This window comes from Spea bombifrons, chromosome 13, assembly GCF_027358695.1.
Source record: "Spea bombifrons isolate aSpeBom1 chromosome 13, aSpeBom1.2.pri, whole genome shotgun sequence".
NCBI classification, from domain to species: domain Eukaryota; kingdom Metazoa; phylum Chordata; class Amphibia; order Anura; family Pelobatidae; genus Spea; species Spea bombifrons.
In genome coordinates this window covers 4,418,712-4,440,270 of record NC_071099.1, presented here as the reverse complement: position 1 = coordinate 4,440,270, position 21,559 = coordinate 4,418,712, and the positions used below count along the sequence as shown (strand labels likewise).

General features: G+C 40.2%; 1 protein-coding gene across 3 annotated transcripts; it reads left to right on the top strand.

Moving 5' to 3' along the window:
• Window positions 1-8: 8 nt before the first annotated feature.
• Window positions 9-17,213, top strand: TMEM94 (transmembrane protein 94). 3 transcript variants are annotated; one of them, XM_053453725.1, is made up of 32 exons: window positions 9-111; window positions 2,265-2,341; window positions 2,427-2,546; window positions 3,298-3,422; window positions 4,055-4,191; window positions 5,152-5,354; window positions 5,812-5,963; window positions 6,825-6,927; window positions 7,018-7,104; window positions 7,218-7,334; window positions 7,682-7,738; window positions 7,927-8,031; window positions 8,112-8,276; window positions 8,671-8,844; window positions 8,972-9,266; window positions 9,436-9,609; window positions 10,188-10,290; window positions 10,447-10,664; window positions 10,988-11,163; window positions 11,240-11,378; window positions 11,902-12,017; window positions 12,167-12,266; window positions 12,346-12,454; window positions 13,688-13,877; window positions 14,123-14,200; window positions 14,459-14,544; window positions 14,646-14,727; window positions 15,631-15,779; window positions 15,903-15,997; window positions 16,067-16,160; window positions 16,243-16,413; window positions 16,510-17,213. In XM_053453725.1, the coding sequence occupies exons 2-32, from the start codon at window positions 2,318-2,320 to the stop codon at window positions 16,580-16,582; spliced, it is 4,017 nt and encodes a 1,338-aa protein (XP_053309700.1). In that variant the 5' UTR covers window positions 9-111; window positions 2,265-2,317; the 3' UTR covers window positions 16,583-17,213. The 3 variants fall into 3 exon arrangements, with proteins under 3 accessions (XP_053309700.1, XP_053309701.1, XP_053309699.1); XM_053453726.1 differs by lacking the exon at window positions 9-111 and adding an exon at window positions 253-331 and having other exon boundaries at window positions 10,991-11,163; XM_053453724.1 differs by lacking the exon at window positions 9-111 and adding an exon at window positions 253-331.
• Window positions 17,214-21,559: the final 4,346 nt, after the last annotated feature.

Genomic DNA, 21,559 nt, shown 5'->3' with positions numbered 1-21,559 from the left:
ATCTTACAGACGTCTAGAATGGAAAGGGGACAAACATTGACCTGACCATACGGGGCACTGAAATTGCTTAGCTGGAACCGGGGAGTGTGATGAAGCAGCCGGTACTAAATTGTACGTCACTTGTCAATGTTTTGACAGGTATTGCTGCAGGGGTCCAACGTATTACCATATAATATCACCTTACTTGCCTAACCACAAGTCCCGCCCCTTTCGATACTGTGTTTGTCCAATCAAATTCCTAGTACCTAAAGGCGTCACCAATATGGCGGTCTGATGCCTAAACTGGGGACCGGGAGCGGCTACTCATAAACCGTGGAGTTCGTGTGTGACTGTATGTGGATAAAAATATTTATATATACTCTGCGCACTCTCATAGCGATCGTGGCTTTCCGTGGGGGATTTCTTAATGTCTTTATCATTAGTCAGACGTGTATCTTTATGGTGTTATTGCGTTTTTAGTTGTGCCAGGTATTTTGGGGCCACTTCAGACATGTCTGTTTACGTCCCAGTGTAAATGTGTATGCAGGTATGTGGGCCTGGTCTGCTAAGGTAAGCGTTTAAGAGAAATCACAGTCCGGCATAATTTTATGATGTGTTTGTGGATTGTAAGATTTATTATCTTGGATAGTTTGCAGTTAAACAGAGACATGTAATTTTAATTTAGTAATATGAGGTTCGCCAGGCTCTATAGTGCGGTGTTTCTTAACTTAACTTTTTCTGGCCTGTTTTTCTCCTGTGGCCACCTGTCCGGGTCCTGTTACTGGTGTAAAAGACCCCCGCTAGGCTTCTAAATGCAATATGTATTTTTGTTAGTAATGCAGCATACAAAACACAATGACTATAATTTGTTGGTCAATTAATGTGACCTATGGCTTCACTTGCCCCTAACCACCGGCTAGATTGTAAGCTCACAGGAGCAGGGTCCTCTTCTCCTTTTGTACCGGTTTGTTATTGTGTGTGACTCTCAATTTTCCCACCGATTGTAATGGCGCTAAAGAGTCTGCTTGCGCTATATAAATAAATGTAATGTAACGTGAGCCTTGGGCTTGGTGACCTTGGTGAGCAGATGGAAGTTCCTTGATGTCAGGTTCCATTGCAGCAAATAAGTGAAGCTCACCTCTGTTCACTATGTCCAGCAGTTGCACGTTGTTTGTGTTAACAAATTACTCACGCTGGTGAAACGTGATTCCACCAAGTATGATGTGGGAAATGCACTGGAAATCTGTACCCAAAAAGAATGTTTACTTCGTTTGAAACTTGCTTGGGCTTCTGTATCACTCTGGAGTTCTTCTGAGAGGTTCTTACAATGTAACGTCAATGTCGGCAGCATTCACCGCAATTGGATCTGCTATTCGGGCCGCAATATCCGTATTGAGCAGAACATGGAACTTCCATATCGTTATGCAGCTGCTTCAAATGCTCCCCATATACGAGGATATACTGGGGTTGATCCTTATATGTTTTAATGCGTGAAAGGAAGCAATTCCATTATTTATAAATCTAGTGTTGTGTACTATATTGGTAACTTTACACAGTGCTGCACACATTTGTAAGATTTAGCGCGAGGCAGGAAAAAAATCAGGTTGCTTCACAAACACTTTGAGAACAATGACATCGCGGTTCATTGGAGTGATGTGTTCTGACCTATGGCTTCTAGAATGAGAGAAGTCTGCACAGAGAGCCTCTAGGCTTCCGGTTTTAATATATATATATATATATATATATATATATATTATATAATTTATTGTTTTATATAGCGCCATCAAATTCCATAGCGCTGTACAATATATATAAATCTATTGTAGTCTTTTATGAATGCATCTGTTTCTGGCTCATAAAACTCTCCACTTGCTGCAAAGGGGAAGGGGAAAAATTTTTATTTCCTATTAGTCCAATAAACTTGCTTTACCTGGAGGCTGCCATATTTGTCAGTCATGTGATATTTTGGGTGACTTTCACCACACCGAGGTGGTTCCTTATGGTAATGCTATGAAGTCCTTTCCTACATAGACTTTAAATCACGTTTTGTGCATAATCCCTACTCCGCTAATGGTGATTTTATGTTACTGAACTCTTATTTCTATATTATATTGTGTATATTGTTTAATCCCATGTTTACCATTATGCAGATTGTAAAGATTCCTATACTTCTACAGTGTATAAATACCATAATTTTGTTTTAACTATTTGATGCCAAGTTGTAATCAATAACGTGTGAAATATTGTTGCCTGTTGTATTGATGCATGATTCTTTTGTCGCTTAGGTGGTACAGAAGTGGAATATATGCCTATACATGAGTGTTTCTAAGTGCCCTGCATGGAGCCAGAAGAGAAGATCCAGGTATTAGATTGGATTGAGTACTTTAAGCGGTTTAATCATTTTTGTATGGGATCTGAACCATCGCATTGGTTTCTGTTTTTGACAGGATGGCCACAGGCCATGTTTGGGCCTCTCTACTCGCCAGGCTCTGTCACGCTTGCAAGAACAGTTGTCATTGGCCCTGGGAAACCACCAGAGACAAAAGAACAAGACATTTCTGAGAAAGGTACTAGTGTATTCTGTTTACAGAATTTAGCAAATTTTATGAAATATAGGTATTGCTAGTAAACATATTTATCGTTGAGATTCCAGAAACCTTCATTCCTTTATGGCTGCATCCACCTTTAGGAAATGAATCCAAGATGATATGGCAAACCATGTTCTCAGAATATATTTTCTATGTTTTGTGCTTTTTTAGAGATATTTTTAAAAGCCTACAAAACATTTCGTATGTGTCATCCAAATGATCCTTTTCTATTAATAACATGTTTACAGGCAACATGAATCACAGATACACTTAAACAGAATTTACCAAATTATATGAGATATAGTTATTGCTAGTAAATGTATCTTCTGGTACGACTCCAGGGTAGCAACTATTTCCATCCCATTATATTGTCTTCAGAAGAACAATTTTATATTGTTGTTTGATACCTTTTGTCAACAAAGCAACATTTATGGTTGGAAATAGTTGCTTCCCTGGTGTCGTACCAGAAGCTACGTTTACTGCCAATGCCTGTATCATATAATTTGCTAAATCGTGGCTATTAATACATGTAGGCTGGAAGTTGCATTTACCTTAGTTTGCTCATTTATATCAGAATGTTGCAATAGGAAACAGACGGTACTTCACTTATTTAAGTCATTTTTTACCTTATCCTGACACGTGATCTACTTTTGTAAAATGTGATGTGTTAGATAAACAGGCATTTTAACCTCCTATTAGATGTATTGACTTGATTCCCTCCCTTCCTCAGGACTGGAAGCAGAGCTTCCTATATCATGGCAACCGCTCCTCTTGCTTCCATTGGCCTGGCGCTGCTCTTATGTTGCTTGCTACGTTTTTACTTGTATGCTGTTACGGCAGCCAGCCTGAAGGGAGGTGAGCGAAATGACTTCATTACTGGTTACTATCTTCGTCACTGATTCTTTGATTTTGGGGTGCAGAATAAAATTGGGAAATCATAGCACCCAAGCCTGTTCCACAGGCCTCTCATGGTGAAGACAGGACTGTGGGCATACTGAACCCATATTTTAAAGAGGGAGCTGCCAAGCAAACTCCATCTACAGAATGCTTGTTTGTCTTGGCATTGCTATGCTTGCAATAAATGATTTGCAATTAGGGATGATGTGTCCCAGAATGCTACTGATATCCCCATTCCTGATTAGTTCAAGAGGTTGAAATATATTACTAAAAAGTTTTCAAAACTAAGACATTAGTAGCACAACGTATAGGCAGTTTTTGTCTGCACTATTGAGTCACGTTTTAATCATCTTTTTTTTTTCTTTTTTTTTAACACACAGTAGCAATTAATTACGAGACACCCTAAATATTGAATTGTAACCCTAACGGATCCCATAGAAAATACATACAGATGTTTTATACAAATCTCTTATAGTGCTCTTTCTACTTTAGCACACTAAGATATGTATTATCTTTTTGAGAGAGTTATACGTTTAGAAAGTTAGGCTTTGATATGTTTTGTTACTCAGGGTTGTTTGTTTTTTTTGCAGTCAGGGCTCTGAATTGGGTAATGCCTTGGCCCTCTTGCTTTTGCTTCTCCTTGATTTGTTTCTAATGAGACGACTGGAGATTCTTAAAGAAAGAGAAGTGGAAAGGAGACTGACAAAGATCATCACAGAGATTAATGGTAACTAATTCATCTACTACCAGCCACTTCAATATGTGTATCCACATGCAAACTCTTTGTTTCTACCTGTCGCTTTTTCTAGTACTTTACATCTTGTCTCTTTAAATCTAATACAGATATTATTGTATTATAACATTAATACCAATGAACAAAGATCTACCAGGACCTGGAGCTTGGTGTTTTTCAGCATGCGTATGTCGCAAATCAAAGTGGCTACTTATATGTCATACATGATAATTATTATAAGAGATAATATACAATAATCTAAATGCATTTTCCAAAAGTCTGATCTTTTAACGTTTTTTCTCTGTGTTTTACATAATTTACAAATCCAGATATGGGTTCTCTTTCCTTATGCTATGGAATGGCTACTTTTGAATCTGAAGCAATATGTCACATAAAAATATATTCAGCATTGGCAAATCAAAGTGAATGTAACAATACTTCTTAATATTAATAAAAATAATGTTTTACATAAATGAATAGGATATTAAAAGAAAGTCCTACTTATCTCGCAAAAATATTTATATACACACACACACACACACACACACACACACACACACACACACACACACGTGGGTACACTAAATGTGTGAGATAAAAGAAACTCTTGAAGTAAAACTAGGCAAAAGCAGAGGTCAGCATGGTAGATAAAACTTCTACTTTCCATTTGTTTTCACCCATAGTATATTTAGTTTGTACCCCTTTTTAAAATCTGGAAGTTCAGTTGACTGTTGGATACGCAGAAAAAGATTCATTGCAAAAAATCTATTTATGACTTGTGTTGTCATGTTCCTGTATCCCATACTATAGCCGTTTAGCACAGAAGTATTGCAGTTATGTTGATACCTTTGCGTCAAAGATTTGCAGTGTTTTCTTGTTTGTGGTGGTACTAGTATTTAATCAGTCACTTGAAAGTTGGAAGAATAGCATAATATAACAAATGTATTCTTGTAGATGCTCTGAAGAGTGGGCTGGAGATGATTTGGGGGGACACTCTCTATCCTGATCTGTATATGCCAACGGCTCCTTCATGGTCTCTTCACTGGGCGTATCGAGATGGAAGACTTGTCAACCTGCCGGTCAACTTGTTGGTGGATGGGGATATTATAGCTCTACGGCCAGGACAGGAATCATTTGCTTCTCTACGTGGAATGAAGGTAACTTACCAGGGTTTCAGACCAGAGATCCTAAAACATACTTTGCAGTAGAAAAAGCGTTTTGATTTCGTCAGGCATATTCATACTCAAATTTTATAACATTGATTTGAGCACAAATAACTTGTAGCTCTCCAACTGTGGTTGAAATCTCTATATAATCTTCTAGCTAAAGACATAGAACACCACTCTAGGTCAACCACACACAGAGAACTACCACTTGGCTAGCCTCAATGCTAAAGGTGGTTAAGGTTCTGTGTTTCACAACTCATACTGTATGTTGGAGTCAAACATCCATGTAGCATATAATTGTGCATGCTGTTGCTATTTTATTCCATTGTTGATGTCATACTATCCAAACAAAATACTACTTAGTTATTCACACAGTGCAGTGCCTTCGTTGCTTATGATATAAAGAATCTTGTGGACCCTTGCTTGAACCCTACTCTCCCCCTATTAGGACGATGAGCACATTGTCCTAGAGCCAGGAGACCTCTTTCCTCCTTTCTCTCCTCCACCATCCCCACGTGCTGAGGGTAAGAGGATTCCCCACGACCCACAGCAACATCACCTCTTCCGTGTCCTGAAAACACCTGTACTGGAAAATGTCAGGTAAAGAATTCGCCTGTGCCGTGGTTTAGGGGTAATAAATGCATGGGATAAGCTTAAAGTTGTCACGGGAATAAGACACGGCCTGGTTCACATTAGATTGTAGGGGTCTTTTTATAATACCTAGATGCAATTAAGCTGAGGAACGATATGACTGGGAATCCCCACATGTGCATTTGACCTGTTCCTTGCTGCCTGCAATTTTGTATGGATGAGATGCCTTGTGATAAACCTCCCCCAGTCTGCTCCAGTGCTGGCTTAGTGGGAGTTCTTTCCTGACACTGATTGGCTGCTTCAAGCGACCGATCAGTAGAATTAATCCTCAGACCATACAGGAGGAGGAGAGCTCTGTAGCTGCAGCTTCTCCCCAAGATTATTAACGTGTAGTTACTGAGTTTTTAAGCATGAATATTACAGCTTAAAAATCTTGAAAGTTTAGGTGACTTTACACTTTATTCCATGTTCAGATGCTCTCTACACACTTTTACCAGTATAGCAATATCCATTTACCCAAAAACAGTTTTAATCAGTTTTTTTTAACTTTATTTATAGATCTTATTCTTATAACATGGTTTTCGTTTTTGGGTAAAAAGAATGTAACAATACATATTATCTTGCCAAGAAGTAGTCTCACTGAGCTGTCTCTAATAAGAACGTCTAATAGCATCCCTTTTCAACATTTCAATCTGATCCGTGCTTCTCATTTTAACATTTTATTTTTCTTCAAACTGCCTTGCTTTTCCAAGAACTCAGTAGCTGACTCTTCCTCTCTTACGTTTCTTCTGAGCTGTCTTTTACACCCTTGCTTTCTAAAGAACAGATTGGATCAGGTGCACTCAGACACATTCTTCCTCCCACTCTCAGGAGCTGGCTGGATCGGGCCCTCACTCGCCCCGGAACTGCTCTGGATAATGAGAGGTTTACAGTTCAGTCTGTGATGCTGATATATGCTGTTCCCATCATTGTGGTGAGTTCATGGCTATTGTGTCTGACTTTGTGTTGTTCCGTTGTGCACATCCGTTTCTGAATGTTCATGGTCACTGTTCTGATGTCTCAGGTAACCTTCCTTATCACCAACGCCTTGCGTCTTCTGTTCCATGCTCCTGGCATCCCGCCTGCGCCGTATGCGCTGCTGCAATTGCAGGTACTTTTAGTAGTTCTCGCCTGTTTTACAGTTACTTTACATCTTGTTCCTAAGCGTGTGAACAGATTTTGTTCTTGAGTCCTAGAAACAGACGTGGTGTTTTGTTTATTCAGGTGAACGCTGTGATACCGGTGCTTCCCCTTCTTTTCCCGGTTATGTGGATCCTAGTAACGGCGCTAGGAGAGGCGCGTGTTCTGGCTCAAATGAGCATGATTTCTCCAACTGCCTTGGTGAGGGTCTCTGAACTTTTTAGATTTCCTGAAGTTTATTGGAGATTTCATATGTGTCTAGGTGATTGGGGTCTATTCACTAATGCAGGATAGCCGAATATTTGAATACCCTGATGGTACTATGTATAATGAAAGGGCAGCCCCGGTGAGGAGCTTCTGCGAATGGACCTTTTATAATGCATACCTAAATCCGTTCTTCAACTTAACCTCCGTTATCAAACTGCGCTTCATGCAGGTCCAGACCAAGTTTGGCAGCAATGGCCCTTCATTATCCATAGTTAGAGTTTACAAGCAAAATCCGTCTCTTGTAAATAACCCCAATTATGTGTTTCATGTCCTGGCACCAGATGGCTAAGTTTTCTGAAGATACTCTCAGCAGCTATACCGAGGTAGTGTCTGCACAGGTGAGTACCTGTCTGAAAGTTATCCAATAATAATAATAATAATAATAAGTTATCCAATAATAATAGCTTGTCATTTTTCCTTAAATGTATCTGGAAAGATCAGTCAGTTGTTCAATGAGCTGCTGAATTCTGATTACAACTTCTGCGTCTTTCTATTTGTTTTTACTTTTTTTTGTATTTGCTGTCAGGAATTGATGCGCTGCACGTGTTCACACTTTCTCCGTGTCCTCGTGGGAAGCTCTGAGAATCTGGCATACACCTCAAGCTTGCTGCATGGCCTAGGATCTGTTACTGTAAGCCAGAGCGAGATAGTTTTAAACTGAGATCTGAACGGTGGTTGCGTTGATGTTCCAGTGGTACTTCTTTCCTTCAGGTGCTATGCTGTGTGGATAAGCAGGGCATCCTCTCGTGGCCTAATCCCAGCCCAGAGACGGTTCTGTTTTTTAGTGGAAGGGTAGATCAGGCTACAGACAGACACGAGGATATGGCTGACCAGATGTCCCTACGCTCCTACTGCCAGGCTGAGCTTGAAGATGAGGTAATGTTTGAAAGTGTGTTACCCAAACGTACTGTATTTAAGATCATTTTCTCTGCATTATCTTGTATATTGGGCACACAACTTTTAAAGCTAAGTTAAGTTTTTATTTCCCCTAGAGGGTGGTGGATAAGTGGAACAGCTTCCCTGCAGACCATGTACTGATTAACCCCGTAAGGGCAAGGGCTATTTTGCGCTTCAGGTGTTTGTGATTTTGCTACAGCTTCAACACGTAACAAATGACGTGTTTTAGTAAATGAAGTGAATAAATGGAGGAAAAAGCGTGTTATAAAGCTAAATTAAATAAACAGATGAATAATTGCGTTCCGGTTTTGGGCTGATTAGTGTGTACCCTGTCTATAGCTTTACAAATGTATTTGCGGTATTGTCTTTGCAGCCACAAGAGATGGTTGCACTTCTGGCAAACACAGACACTTTGCAATTAGTGAATGAGAATGACACAAACGAACAGCCTGCCGATCCCAGTAAGCCTAATGAAAGAAAGGTACACACTCGGAGCAAACATGCTTCTGGGTCTAACGTGAGCTTCAGTCAAGATGCAGGAGGGCTGGTAAGAGTGTGTGCGGTGTCAGTTGATTAGCCACTTAATTCACAAAAGCTAGTTTTCAATTGGACTATTGTACTGTTGTATCACTGTATTACTGCTGGTAATACGGCTACCCTTTTGTTACCCACAGCTTAATAGTGAAATGGAAGATTATATATGTGACTGTCACCTAGAGATGCTCCGTCTGTCACAAGATCAACAGAATCCACAGAGCATCCAGTTTGATGAATCCAACTGGCAACTCCATCTGAGCTCTCTCAAACCTATAGGACTAAATGTGCTACTAAACCTCTGTAACCCTGGAGTGACTACCACCCTCTGCCGGTTCTCTGACCATATGAGGCACATAGCTCTGCAAGAAACACAATGTTCTGTGCTTCCGGGGCACATTCCCTGGGGCCTGTGTGACTTCTCCAGGCTAATTGGTAAAGTGTTGCTAATGGGGAAGTGGAATCTGGTATTGGCCTTTAAGTGATGCTGTGCGTCTGTACAGACAGATGCTCAACATAGCGATGTGTGCATTCACGGTTTAACTTCCTCGTTTTCTTCTGTCACCCATCGTGGATACAAATGTATTATTCTCATCGTTTCTAGGATTCACTCCGGGAGCCAAGGATCTGTTTAAATTACAGAATCACGTGTCTCTCTACCGCCTTCCAAATGATGAGTCTGTGAAAGAGACATTGCTGTCTAAGTTTCCGTTATCTACCAAGCGGAGACCCCTCCTCAGCCATATGATCAGTCTTTTTGTGAGGGATCTTACTACTAGTAAGTCAGTTAATGAATGTCATATTTGCTTCTCCCAACCCTTTTGCTAACGTGGATTCTTTTATTGTTATGTTTTCAAACATTGTGATGTTTCTATTTCTTTCTTAAATACATATTTACACACTGTAACAGGCTCACCAAGAGAGCTGTAGTAACTCCCAGAGATCACCCACATGTATCCTCTAGTAACTTCCAGCACCAGCCAGCATGCGCACCTTGGAACCCTGCTATGTGTACCCAATAAGTAGACACAACTACCTTTTAATTGAGTACAGCAGGAATGAACAGTATTGATGTAAAACATACTCGTATAGCCACAGAACTTCATTAACATAAGTCAACATTGATAAACGGGTACATGTAGACCACCCAACCTTTAATCCCCTTTAGCTACTGAATATCCCCCTGGCAGCAATCCTGTTAATGGGGGGGTTAGTTTACACAATGGAGTTCCTGCCTGTTTGGCAGCCAGGCTGGAGCCATCTTTGAGTTCCTTGGGCCCTGTATGACTGGTCATTCTGTCACACACGCTCTTCTACTTTTGTTTCCTCAAGCCTTTTTTGTATTCACTCTCTCAGACACTGAGCAGATGCTGTCCCATGGAACAGCCGACGTTATCCTTGAAGCTTGCACAGATTTCTGGGACGGAGCTGACATCTACCCTCTTTCTGGGTCTGACAGGTACTCGGCACCCTGTTCCTGCATCTGCATTTATGAGTGTCCTTTATGCCTTTTCCCTATACTCATCCGATGTCTTATTTTTTTTCTCTCCTCTCCGCACTTTTTTATTCTCTCTTGCCCAACTCTCTGTACTGTCACTGTTATTCTCTACCTTAGGAAGAAGGTTTTGGATTTCTATCAGCGTGCCTGCCTATCTGGCTACTGCTCAGCATTCTCTTACAAGCCCATGCATTACTCCTTGTCACACCAGCTTCATGGAAAATGTATAGAGATGCAGCATACTCCTGGCCAAAGCACCATTTCTGCTTTATGTGACTCTGGTGGAACTATCCCTCTCAAAACCACTGGCCGACACGATAGCTGGAGCTCTGATGGTGGGTGTTTTGTTTATCTATCTACAATTGTGTATTTAGGAAGATCATGTTCTGCACCTGTTGTTGGCTTTACTAGCTTTACTGAACGTTGAGCATGGAATTCCAGCTTACCTTCCACAGGAGAGTGAGCTGGAATATTTGCCCACCTTGCTCTTTTTAATTCTCTGCCCGAGTGGCAGAATATATAATTTGGGGTTTACGCGACCGCACTATGTAAAGAGATACTTTTTGTGTGTTTTTTTTTTTTTTTTTTTGGTCTTTATTTTATATATTTTCTCTGGTCTAATTTCCCTTTTCTTGCATATTTCTTGCCATGGACACAGAAGGCATTGGAGAAGTGGCAGAGGATTTTACACAGGCTCTAAGTGGTCAGATTTTCATGGGAATGGTGTCTTCTCAGTATCAGGCTCGTTTGGACATTGTGCGTCTAATAGATGCTTTAGTGAATGCTTGCATAAGATTTGTCTACTTTTCCATGGAGGATGAACTCAGGAGCAAGGTGAGCAGCTGAAATGCTATATTAATATTGCCTTCTATTTATTTATTTTCATAAACAATGTCCTACCTTTACCCAGGTATTTGCAGAAAAGATGGGTCTGGAAACTGGGTGGAACTGTCACATATCCCTAACACCTAATGGTGAAGGACCAGGGTCAGAAGTTCCACCATCCAGTCCAAGCCATGCAGGCTCCCTGCGAGATGACCTTAACCAGAGTGAGTAGATAGCATTAGGTACTAAGCATTTGAATTTGAACTTTCGATTTTATTCTTCCAGTTGATTCCCACCATCATAACTTTAACTGATCCTGTTGTTCTTTGCCATCGCAGGCTGAGTTTCGAAAAGATAAATCTGACCTAGATTCACCTAGATTTGAACTGTTACTCAGCACTGCATAGACTTATATTCTCCATTGCTCACTAATGTCCTAAATAAAAAGGTCTGTTGCATCCAAGTATAGGGATTGCAGACAAATATACTTTAAATGCGCCCCTTACCCTATGTAGCTAAGCGGAATCCCGATTGTCAGTATACCATGACCCTATTGAAAATTATGGTTAAATTCATTTTCTTGTTGCTTAAAAAGAAAGATACGGATCAATTACATAAATACGGTTTGCTTGACTTATTTGTGAAATTAAAAACTTAGCATGACTACCACTTTAAACATTGTAATTCATTACTTAGAATCTATTAATAATTTTCACCCCCTATTTTGTTTACTTTCACATATTTCAGCATCCCGAGAAGATGCAGAGGGACTCCTCCTTATGGAAGATGAGGGTCATGCTGATATGATTAGCTTTCAACCCACAGATAGTGATGTACCCAGCTTCTTGGAAGACTCCAACAGGGTTAGTGAATGTGATTTGTCTCCAAGACACTACCCTCCGTGAAAGGTCAGGCACTCTGTATCTTTCCGGGTGGTCATTGTGTTGGCATGTGTAGGTGCTTGAAACTTTGCTTCTGACAGCGTCACCAGCTTTTCGCTTTTTCTCCTTAGGCAAAGCTTCCCCGTGGCATCCACCAGGTTAGACCTCATCTTCAGAACATTGATAATGTTCCTTTGCTGGTTCCACTTTTTACAGACTGCACCCCTGAAAGTAAGCATGTTTGGGAAGAATAAATAAAATGAATGAGGGGGAGTATCACTGGGTTTGTTGACCCTGCTTTCTCTTCCAGCCATGTGTGAAATGATTCAGATAATGCAGGAGTATGAGGAAGTGACCTGTTGTCTGGGGAGCTCTGCAAGCATCAGAAACAGTGGACTTTTTTTGCAAAGTGATATCAGGTCAGTACCCTCCATGTCTGTTATTAGTAAAATATAAAAAAAAAAAAAAAATAGCACTGTATCTTCCAAAAAACCCTGGCATGGAAAGAGTTAAAATACCACCATTTGAAATACCTTTGCTTGTCTAGTTTTCAAAAATATACGGTTTGATGGAGTAAATTTAATTGGCCGGGTACAAAGATGTCCCAAATAGGGCATGGGTTCAGGATGACCTGATTTGGGAAAAAATGGTTTTGAAATGGTAAAACGCTACTTGTACATATTTCCCTATAACTTGCAAAAACACCAACATTGGGTATTTCTAAATTCAGGACAAATAGTAGAGTCTATTTAGCAGGTTTTTTCAGTAGCTTTTGTAGACGAGTAAAACTTTTCAAATTTTTCTCCATATCTTATTTTTCTTTATAGTAAATTAGATATCAAAATAGCATCTTAAGAAAACCCTTCTTGTTCTGTAGAACATTATATAACTTGTGTGGGTACAGTAAACGAGAGTGAAGAAAATTACACCTATGCATGAGCACTGCAAACATGTTAACAGCCTTTGTCACAAAGGTACAAAAAGGAAAGAAAGGTCCTTAAGGGGTTAATAGGTGGCACTTAACCCTAATAGATTACAAAAGATAGACAGAAAGCACCACTATGTTGAAGATGTGACAAGACAGTGGTGAGATCCCATGCATGTATGGTGGTCATGTGAGAAGTTAGGGTAGTTCTGGAAATACATTTTTGGTAATCCCTACCCCAGGAGTTGCTATTCTACATTTAGAGGTATCTAATGTTGCACTGCTTTATGGCAATGATAAAGCTTTTATTATGCAAAGTAAAATAAATTGCATACATTTTCTAAGCTCTGGAACCCCTGGATTAGCCAATACTAAGTCATAGTATAACTCAAAATCTACAAATCCACATTGTATTGTCAAGTAATGTATGGTATTGTAAGTTAACATTGGCAAGTTACTGTGTGTGATTGTTATTCATAATGGACTGGATACAAACTGATGTATGACCAAGGTAATTGGGGTTGTCATACAGGTTAAATCCACGCAAGCTTTATGTATAACTTTCCTATATATTTGTATATGTTATATGTACTTATGTGTTTATATTAGAGAAAAAATATATTTTAACAGAATATTAATAAAATCATAGGAACTCTAAAGTGCATTCTCCTTTATATATCAGTACTAATTTCAGTGCGTCTATTATATATGTATCTCATCCCTGCAGTATCTCCCTGGACCCACTCTACCCATCCCGTTGTTCTTGGGATATGTTTGGTTATGTAAGCGGTCCGTTACGGACAACAGAAACAGAAGTACTCTCGCCTCTGCAACTCTCGGCATCTCTGAACAGCTTGCCTTGCTCCGTGTCCTTCAGACAGGAGGAATGTGTGGGCATCATCCGTCTCATTGAGCAGGTCAGTACTGTTTTGACAAACCTTTTGTGCCAATATCTGTGACTGATTTATGGCATCTTCATTGTGATGCCAGGATTTTGGCATTTGTTCGAATCTCGATGTTGGCTCTGGTGTGGGATTTCATAAATTCTGTTTTATGTTATCACTAGCTGTCTGATTCTGAGGTCATCGTTCTTCACTAGTGTGCATTTTTGCCCTATGGGATTTGTTGTTTAGCAATCCTTGGACTGTCTCTTTGTCCCCAGGCTCGTCATGCTACATATGGTATCAGGAAGTGCTTCCTGTTTCTCCTGCAGTGCCAACTGACCCTTGTCATCGTGCAGGTGAGGCCCCTTAATGACCGCATAGTATCCATATGAAGACATCGTGTCTGGAAATATTGACACCATAATTAAGGGGCAGATGTTCGAAAAAATGTGAGTGGACTTTTATGAGATTTTCAGATGTCCTGAAATCCATTCATTGATCACAATAAAGTGGAGCTTCCACTTGAGAGAGTGCCTGGCAGAAGTATAAGAAGACCTATATTCTAAATAGATAATAGTCATTGTGGGGTTTGCTATGTTTTCTGTCATCTGCAGTTTCTAGCGTGTATGCTGCAGCTTCCTCCACTCCTTAGTACTACAGATATTCTATGGCTGTCTTGCTTCTGTTACCCTTTGCTCAGGTGAGGAAACCCTATTATATTGCATATATCTTGGGACATATTTGGGACACTGTTGTTTTGTTTTACGATTTTCACATTTCTTCTTATGCTTAATGTCATAGTGTGTCTCTGCTTGGAAAACCACCTGATAATTCCATTATGACTGTAGCAACTGGCAAAAACCTTCATTCTATTCCCAAAAAGGTAAACCGACATAATGCAAACGATTAATCACGTCAAACAAGCAACCGGTACATCCATAAAACTCATCTAAAGAAACACATCTAAAGCACCGTTGCGTCCTGCTTTTCTTCCAGGGGCACATCCCTGCCGCTACACGGGAGATCAGGCTGTCGTTTGACAGCCTGGACTCCCCCCTGTCAGTAGAAGCCAGCAGGAAATAATTTCTGCAGCCACCTTGGACAGTGATTGGTGGCCAAATAGCTGCATGAAGAGTGCCCAAATACCCCTAATATGATAGTCTGAGTTGTCTGCTTTACAGAATTATATGCTTTTGTGGGTATTTTTGATTTGTTTGTTTAAATTGCAATCCCATCATACCTAATGTACATTTTTTCGTTGAATTTTTACACCTTATAGTATGTTCCCCATAAGTGCTGGGAAAGTTATGGAAGTTAGGTATTTCTGAAATCAGGACAACTGAATTGATAAACCTGAAGGGGATTTTCCATCACTTTATCTAATTTTGTGAGGATTCAGAGGGAAAAGTTAGTTTTTTTTTTTTTGTTTTTTTTTTGTTTTTTTTTTTCTTCTTCCTAATTTACGCTAGTTTTTTACTAAATTTCTCATCTTAAATTTTCAGCTAATTATCTAACTATGGTATCAAAAGAAAGCTCTATCTCTCTTTGAAAAAACAACTTATATAGGAGACAAAAATCTCCTGGGACTGAAGTGGTTAAACATCAGTCAATGTAAATAATCCACACTCAAGTGTGGTTCATGAATTCAACAAGTAAATCTTTATTAAATTTGAGACAGAGACAAACTGGGGAGAGGGAAAGGAAAACGTTAAAAGTGCAACTTGTCTCTAATAGAATATCACGCTATCGGTGACCACCCTTTACATCTGTTTTTGTCTATTTACAGACGCAGCATTACTTTCTAATTTGCTTCCTACTTAAGTTTATGCCATCATGCACTTGCTGTCTGGCCTGCTTCTGGTTTTCGCTTCAAAGATTTTGTGAGATTTCATCCTATAACAACACAACCAACTGTTCTTGCATCACAGTGCACAGGTAAGGGTTAGCAATACAAAGAGTCAGTTGCAAGATTATTCCAAAGGTAGCCTATAGCCGGATAGGATAGATGTCTGCTCTGCTCATTGCAAGTGTTTTTATTGATCACTACTCTTGTCATAGTGACTCTGCAGACTCTCCGGATTGGTTTGGTTCCCTTTCTGGGGCTCTGCTGCTTGCCCAGAAGCTTGCTGCTTGCCTTATTGTCCTGCACACAGGTGAGAGAGAACGGCTCAGGATGAAAGTGAAGGAAATGTTACACTGTCTAATCCCTTTTTGTCTTTTAGTGTTCATTTCAATAAGTCATGTGCACCGCTCCAAACCGCTGTGGAAACGAAGCCCTTTCTCTAACAGATGGTGGAGTCTGACACTGCCAGTGTTGTAAGTAGTGAGAGCGGTGGCTTGTGCCATGGAGCAGTCGTATATTGTCTCTATTTTCTCTGACTCTCCATTTTTCTGTCAGGGTGCTGGCGCAGGCACTGCAGACTGCCCTGGACCTGAAACTATGGACAAACACAGACTCGCCGTTGGCATTTCACTTTTTGGACATCCCACTCTTAGCCTGGCTGCTGGGATCACTTTCACTTCTTATTGTCCTTGTAATCAATGAAATAGTCAAGCTGCATGAAATAAGGTAGACGTAGTATGTTGGGGAAATAATGTAAAATATCTTCTTTTGTTTGTGATAAAAACGCTTATGTTTGCCTTTTTTTTTCTTCTTTTTCATCAGGGTTCGGGTCCGTTATCAAAAGCGCCAAAAGCTACAATTTGAAACAAAACTTGGCATGAATTCTCCTTTCTGAATTTCCCCTTCTCACCATTCTGTGCAATTGGGTATTTACTATTGTTCATGACCTTACTTTGTGTCTTACCTCAGGTACGGATGAGGGAGAGGTGCAGAGGGTTGGTACGTTTCTGAGCTTGATATTCCCATTTGGACGGACATTGATAAAAAGCTATTTATATTATCCCACCACCAGCTGTCACCGCCTGTGCCTCCTCCCTAGCTCCCTTGCCTCCAAGATCTCCCTGCTTGTTTACAGGCAATTAGCAGCTGGAGATATCACCCTTCCGAGCCATCACATCTATCATAGTCTTCCCCCTGCACTGATAAGACGTGGGAAGAGTGTCAACAGTTGTCCTTTTAAAACTGTTTGACCTAATGCATGTTTAGTGTGTTTGTATTTACCCATGCAACGTTCTATGCTTACATCATTACTCCACCCAGGGCTCTGTGTAGACTCGACGATAATGAGATGCTCTGCAGTGTCCTTAAAACCACTGGATTGTTGTAGCCCCCAAGTAATGTATGCAACAGACATTGAACATGCTGTTTTTGTAATTATTAAATAATGTTTATTTTCTACAAAAATAATCAAAGCACTTGTTGTTATTTGTATTAAAATGTTGTAAATAAAATGCGATTCCAAGTCAGTGGATAATGTGTACCATTGGGGGAACTGGCAAGTTAAAACGTGAAGAAAAAGGGATAGATGGTGTAGACAAAGACCCTACTGTTGGTTAAGTAAATGGTTAGAAGAATGTGGACAGCATGTGAGACGCATATATCTGGTCTTTCCATTGTCTCAGTGGTGCACCACAGCTGTGTGTGTGCTCAGCTGGGCTGCCTTTGTGAATAAATACGGGTGATGGTGGACACTGATCAGAAGTTTAGTAATAGCCTGCTTTTGTATTTGTTCACATTTGTTCATGTGAAAGTCTGTGTCCTGTACTTTTTTTATTTTTGATAGCAACTGTTAAGTTTCTTATTTATTGACAGGGCAATAATTTCATTCTAGTAGCCCATAATTTCTGCCTCCCTGTCCTAGACTCGTGAAATACTTCAGCAGTTAGTAAGGGGAAGACTTTTCAACCGTGATATTGCATTTCACATAAAGTCCTCTGAAAAGCTTGCAGTGACAAATTTTATCAGCATTTTGTAAGCATAATTCCTGTGTCCTTTTATTTTGGGTAAATTAATGCATCATGAGCTTTGCTTTGTACTAAATACTAATGCAAGAATGAACCAATGTATTAGAATACAATCCTCTTTAGGTGGTGTATCTAAAAATGTGGCCTTTTGATATAAATACCACTCTCTGGGGTATATCCATTATTATGAAGGAAAAAACCCTCTAAGCTTCTACTGCAAGAAGAGCTGAACTGCCAAAATTAAGTTAACCATTCAATGATTGGGGGTAAAAAGTCTTAAAAGTGCTTTGTGATGTTTTTGCTTGAGTGACTAAAATAATTGATCAAGGTGGTGCAGAAGACATTTCCTTACCATTCCAGGTGGCGCAGATGGAGAGATGGCTCCGCCTACCAGGTGGGGCAGGAAACCCTATAAAAAAGTGGGCTTCCCCCTTACTCCCAATTGATGTTTCCTGCCCTACTCCGGTAGGAGGCATGTTAGTTATGCTCCCTTTATTATTTTTTTTCTTTGGAGCCCCAGGGGGGTATATGTTGTTTGAATTCCTGGCATCGGTCCTTGGGTGAATCCAAGGAACCACAGCAGCAGGCTGCAGCAGCAACAAGACCCCTTTCTCTTACCTTAAACCTGCAGGATGAGGTACCTGAAACTTAATTCGGATCCAATTCATGGTGATTCCAAGAAACCAAAGACTTATCTGGCCAAGAAGGATCTGGTTCTCATCCCTTACCCGTCTGGCCGTAGACTGGCCAATCCGTCTTCCTCAGGTGAAGGGCATTCTCTGCCAGGGTCCTATTCTCCACCCGGTTTCTTCCCATCTCAACCTGTCTGCCTTGCTTCTGAGAGGGAAATCTTGATCTCTAGAGGTCTATCTACATCTACACTTTAGCCAAATACCAGAAGGTCTGGAGAACCTTTTTGTTTCTTGGTGCAGGGTGTAAGGTCCCATTCCTCAGTTCTCCCATGGGATCTTAACCTTGTTCCAAGATAACTCGCCTCTCTACAAGGGACTTCTCTGAAACTACTCACCTACTAGGTTGTCATCCTGGTGGCCATCACTTCTGCAAGACGAGTGGGTGAGCTCCAGGCCTTCTCCAGTTTGGAGCCATTCCTGAGGATCCTCCCGGATAGAGTGGTTCTTAGTTTGCAACAAGAATTTTCACTCTGATCAGAAGATTGTACTACCAGTGTGATACCTCAGGGATCTTTTACTAGTTTTTAGCTTTATTAGTGATGTTGCAGAAAGTCTTAATGGTTGCTGTTCCTAGAGGGATAGGTTGAATGGCAAATAATTTAGGTACGCTGGGAAAATGGTCAGACTGTGGTAACTGCATTATTTTGCATTTATCCACATTAAATGTAATTTACTGATCTGTGAAAGAACAAAAGAGACCTATGGCAGAGAAGGTGCCTTGCGTACAAGGATTTGATACATATACTAATTTTGTCAGATCTCTAGAAAGGAAGTGTGTACCTGCTAGTGAGAATTTGTGTCAGAGCTAGACTTGCAACATTCGACAAGAAAACGCACGAATACGAATGCGCAAGTCTGGTTAGAATAGCTCCAATCTAGTGAGGGAAGCTTTGCGAGAGGAGTCAATCTTAACAAAGTGCCATAACTTGGGAAACTGACTGGTTATGGGAGCTGGAGGATCTCAAGCTCCTACAGACTGACTCTTGTTGTTTAGTGCATTATGTAAGTGGTTAGAGGCAGTGAAGTGAACAAGGACAATCTCTCCGCTTGTATTCTAAAACCCTCAAAGTTACATCTAAAAATGGATTAGGCAAGTATATGGTAAGTAGAATTTAAACGTAGGGTTATTCTTGTCCTAAACATATATAAAGAGTCATGTTTAATTGTTTGAAAATAGTTTTCTAATATTGATTGGCAAAGTCTGGAACAAGCAAAGGAGTCGAGACAGGATATTCATTTGCATCATATTTATCCTACCCAGAAATGTGAGGAGCATTCCATGAGTGTAAAGTTTCCTGGAGCCTGGATAGCAATGGGGTAAAGTTCACAGTGTATAGCCTAGAGAGCTCTTTAGTAGGCCAAACTCCTTAATATTTATAGGATTAGACGACCATTGATATAGGAAGGACGCAAAGCTGTGCTTGTTTTCCACTAACTAAAAGTTAGAAAGCAAGCCATATGTCTCCAATTGGTTTATAACATTGGGTAGGGAGAGAAGCAGTGGCATTGTCAACGTGAGATTGTCCGAGTAGCCCGACACCGTATAGTGTATCCCTTTATCATCTCCCTTTCAAAGCTGCCAGGGCAGCTCACACCCAGTTGAGGGTGATCAGAGAAGCTGTGTGGTGCATTTACCTTAGGCTTACATGAATGGTCAAAGTAGGGATTTAAGTACCCTGAGCTAGTTGGACATCTTTAGCAAAGGCGTAAGGGAATGATTAAAAAAAAAAATACACACAATCGCATAGTAGCTCTTTAACGTGGAAGTTCAAGGTTAAGTTGAATACTTTATAGTGCAAAAGCTCAGAAACACAAACACTAATCTTGCTAACCGCAACATAATACTTTGTTACAAATAACTGATGTGAAGCCACAAAAAAAATCTAAACTCTTATGAAGCACTGTGTCATTACAGGATGTATGTATGAGGGTTATCTCCCAGTGATAGCAGACATCCTAGCAAGGGTCTAAAAACAAAAAATGCAATTTATAAGTTAAATTCTTTGTGGAAGAAGTACAGGTGTGATAAAAACAAAAAACACTAGGTGGAAGTTGCAAGACACTCCTTTCAGATACCATTTCCATTGTATATAAAGTGTTAACTTCATTTTGTTAAGTTCTCCACGCACATGGTTTAAATCTCCTTATAAATTCACCTACTGGCCAGCCAAGTCTTCAGGCAAAGACAATACTCAATTGCATATTTATTGGATATTGCTCCTATTAATGTATGTAAGTAGGTACTGGGTCTGTTTTTTTAATGGAGGCTCTGAAGGGGGGGTTAATATGCAAGCAAATGTGGACAGACCATAAATGTTACTGTTTCTAAAACATAAAATTGCTTATTTTAAACAAACCAGGTTACATTACAGTAATACATTGGCAATAATTAATGCACAGAATGTCATACAGAGAACCAATGTGTTTTTTAAGTCTCTGATGCAAGCCATCACGTGAAAAGGAGCGACAGAAAAATAAATGAAGTAAAAAGGTTGTAAGAAGATGTGAGAGAGTGGTGCGAAGGATATGTGTATGTTAGTCAAAATAAATGTGATTGTTGGGCAAAACCAGTGTTCCAGGGATAAAGTATGGGTTAGTATGTAGTGAATTAACATTTTGAGTGGGAAATGGCAGGGTTATTGCTGCTGCCGGGGCTTCTATGACCGAGCACCGGCATCACGTGACCTTCCGGTGCTTCATCATAGAAGCCCTGGCCAGCAGCAGCGTAGGTTGCCTGCGCACATCGCACAGACCTCCATCGGCTGCCCCACTAGACACCAAGGAATCTAAAAGCATGGGGGACAAGTCTAGGGACGCACGCACATTTTGGGGGGTCATCTTATAATCGAGCAAATACAGTATATAGTTAACAATAAGCATCTATAGCTCATGTCTACACTGAGCTTGTGAGAACTCATGAATGGCACTCTTATTCTCAGGCACATATATAATAGCATGCAATGTAAATTTAATACGAGGGTGTAGCTGTCAACCCCAGCGGAGTTGTCAAGTAGGATGGTGTGGCAGGTTACAGATTTAAGTACTGCACTTAGACTGTTAGCTCTGCAGACCAGGGATCTTCCGTCCTCATATACACATACCTATTGTACCCAATAATGTTTCTATGGCTACTGTACTTAAAAGTCCCCTTATTAA

Bases quoted from the DNA above. Each gene is read 5' to 3' on its own strand.
- TMEM94 (XM_053453725.1), top strand. From the start codon at position 2,318: ATGGAGCCAGAAGAGAAGATCCAG. The intron at 4,192-5,151 runs GTAACTAATTCA...GTATTCTTGTAG, and splicing joins GATCATCACAGAGATTAATG to ATGCTCTGAAGAGTGGGCTG. The intron at 7,105-7,217 runs GTACTTTTAGTA...TTGTTTATTCAG, and splicing joins ATGCGCTGCTGCAATTGCAG to GTGAACGCTGTGATACCGGT.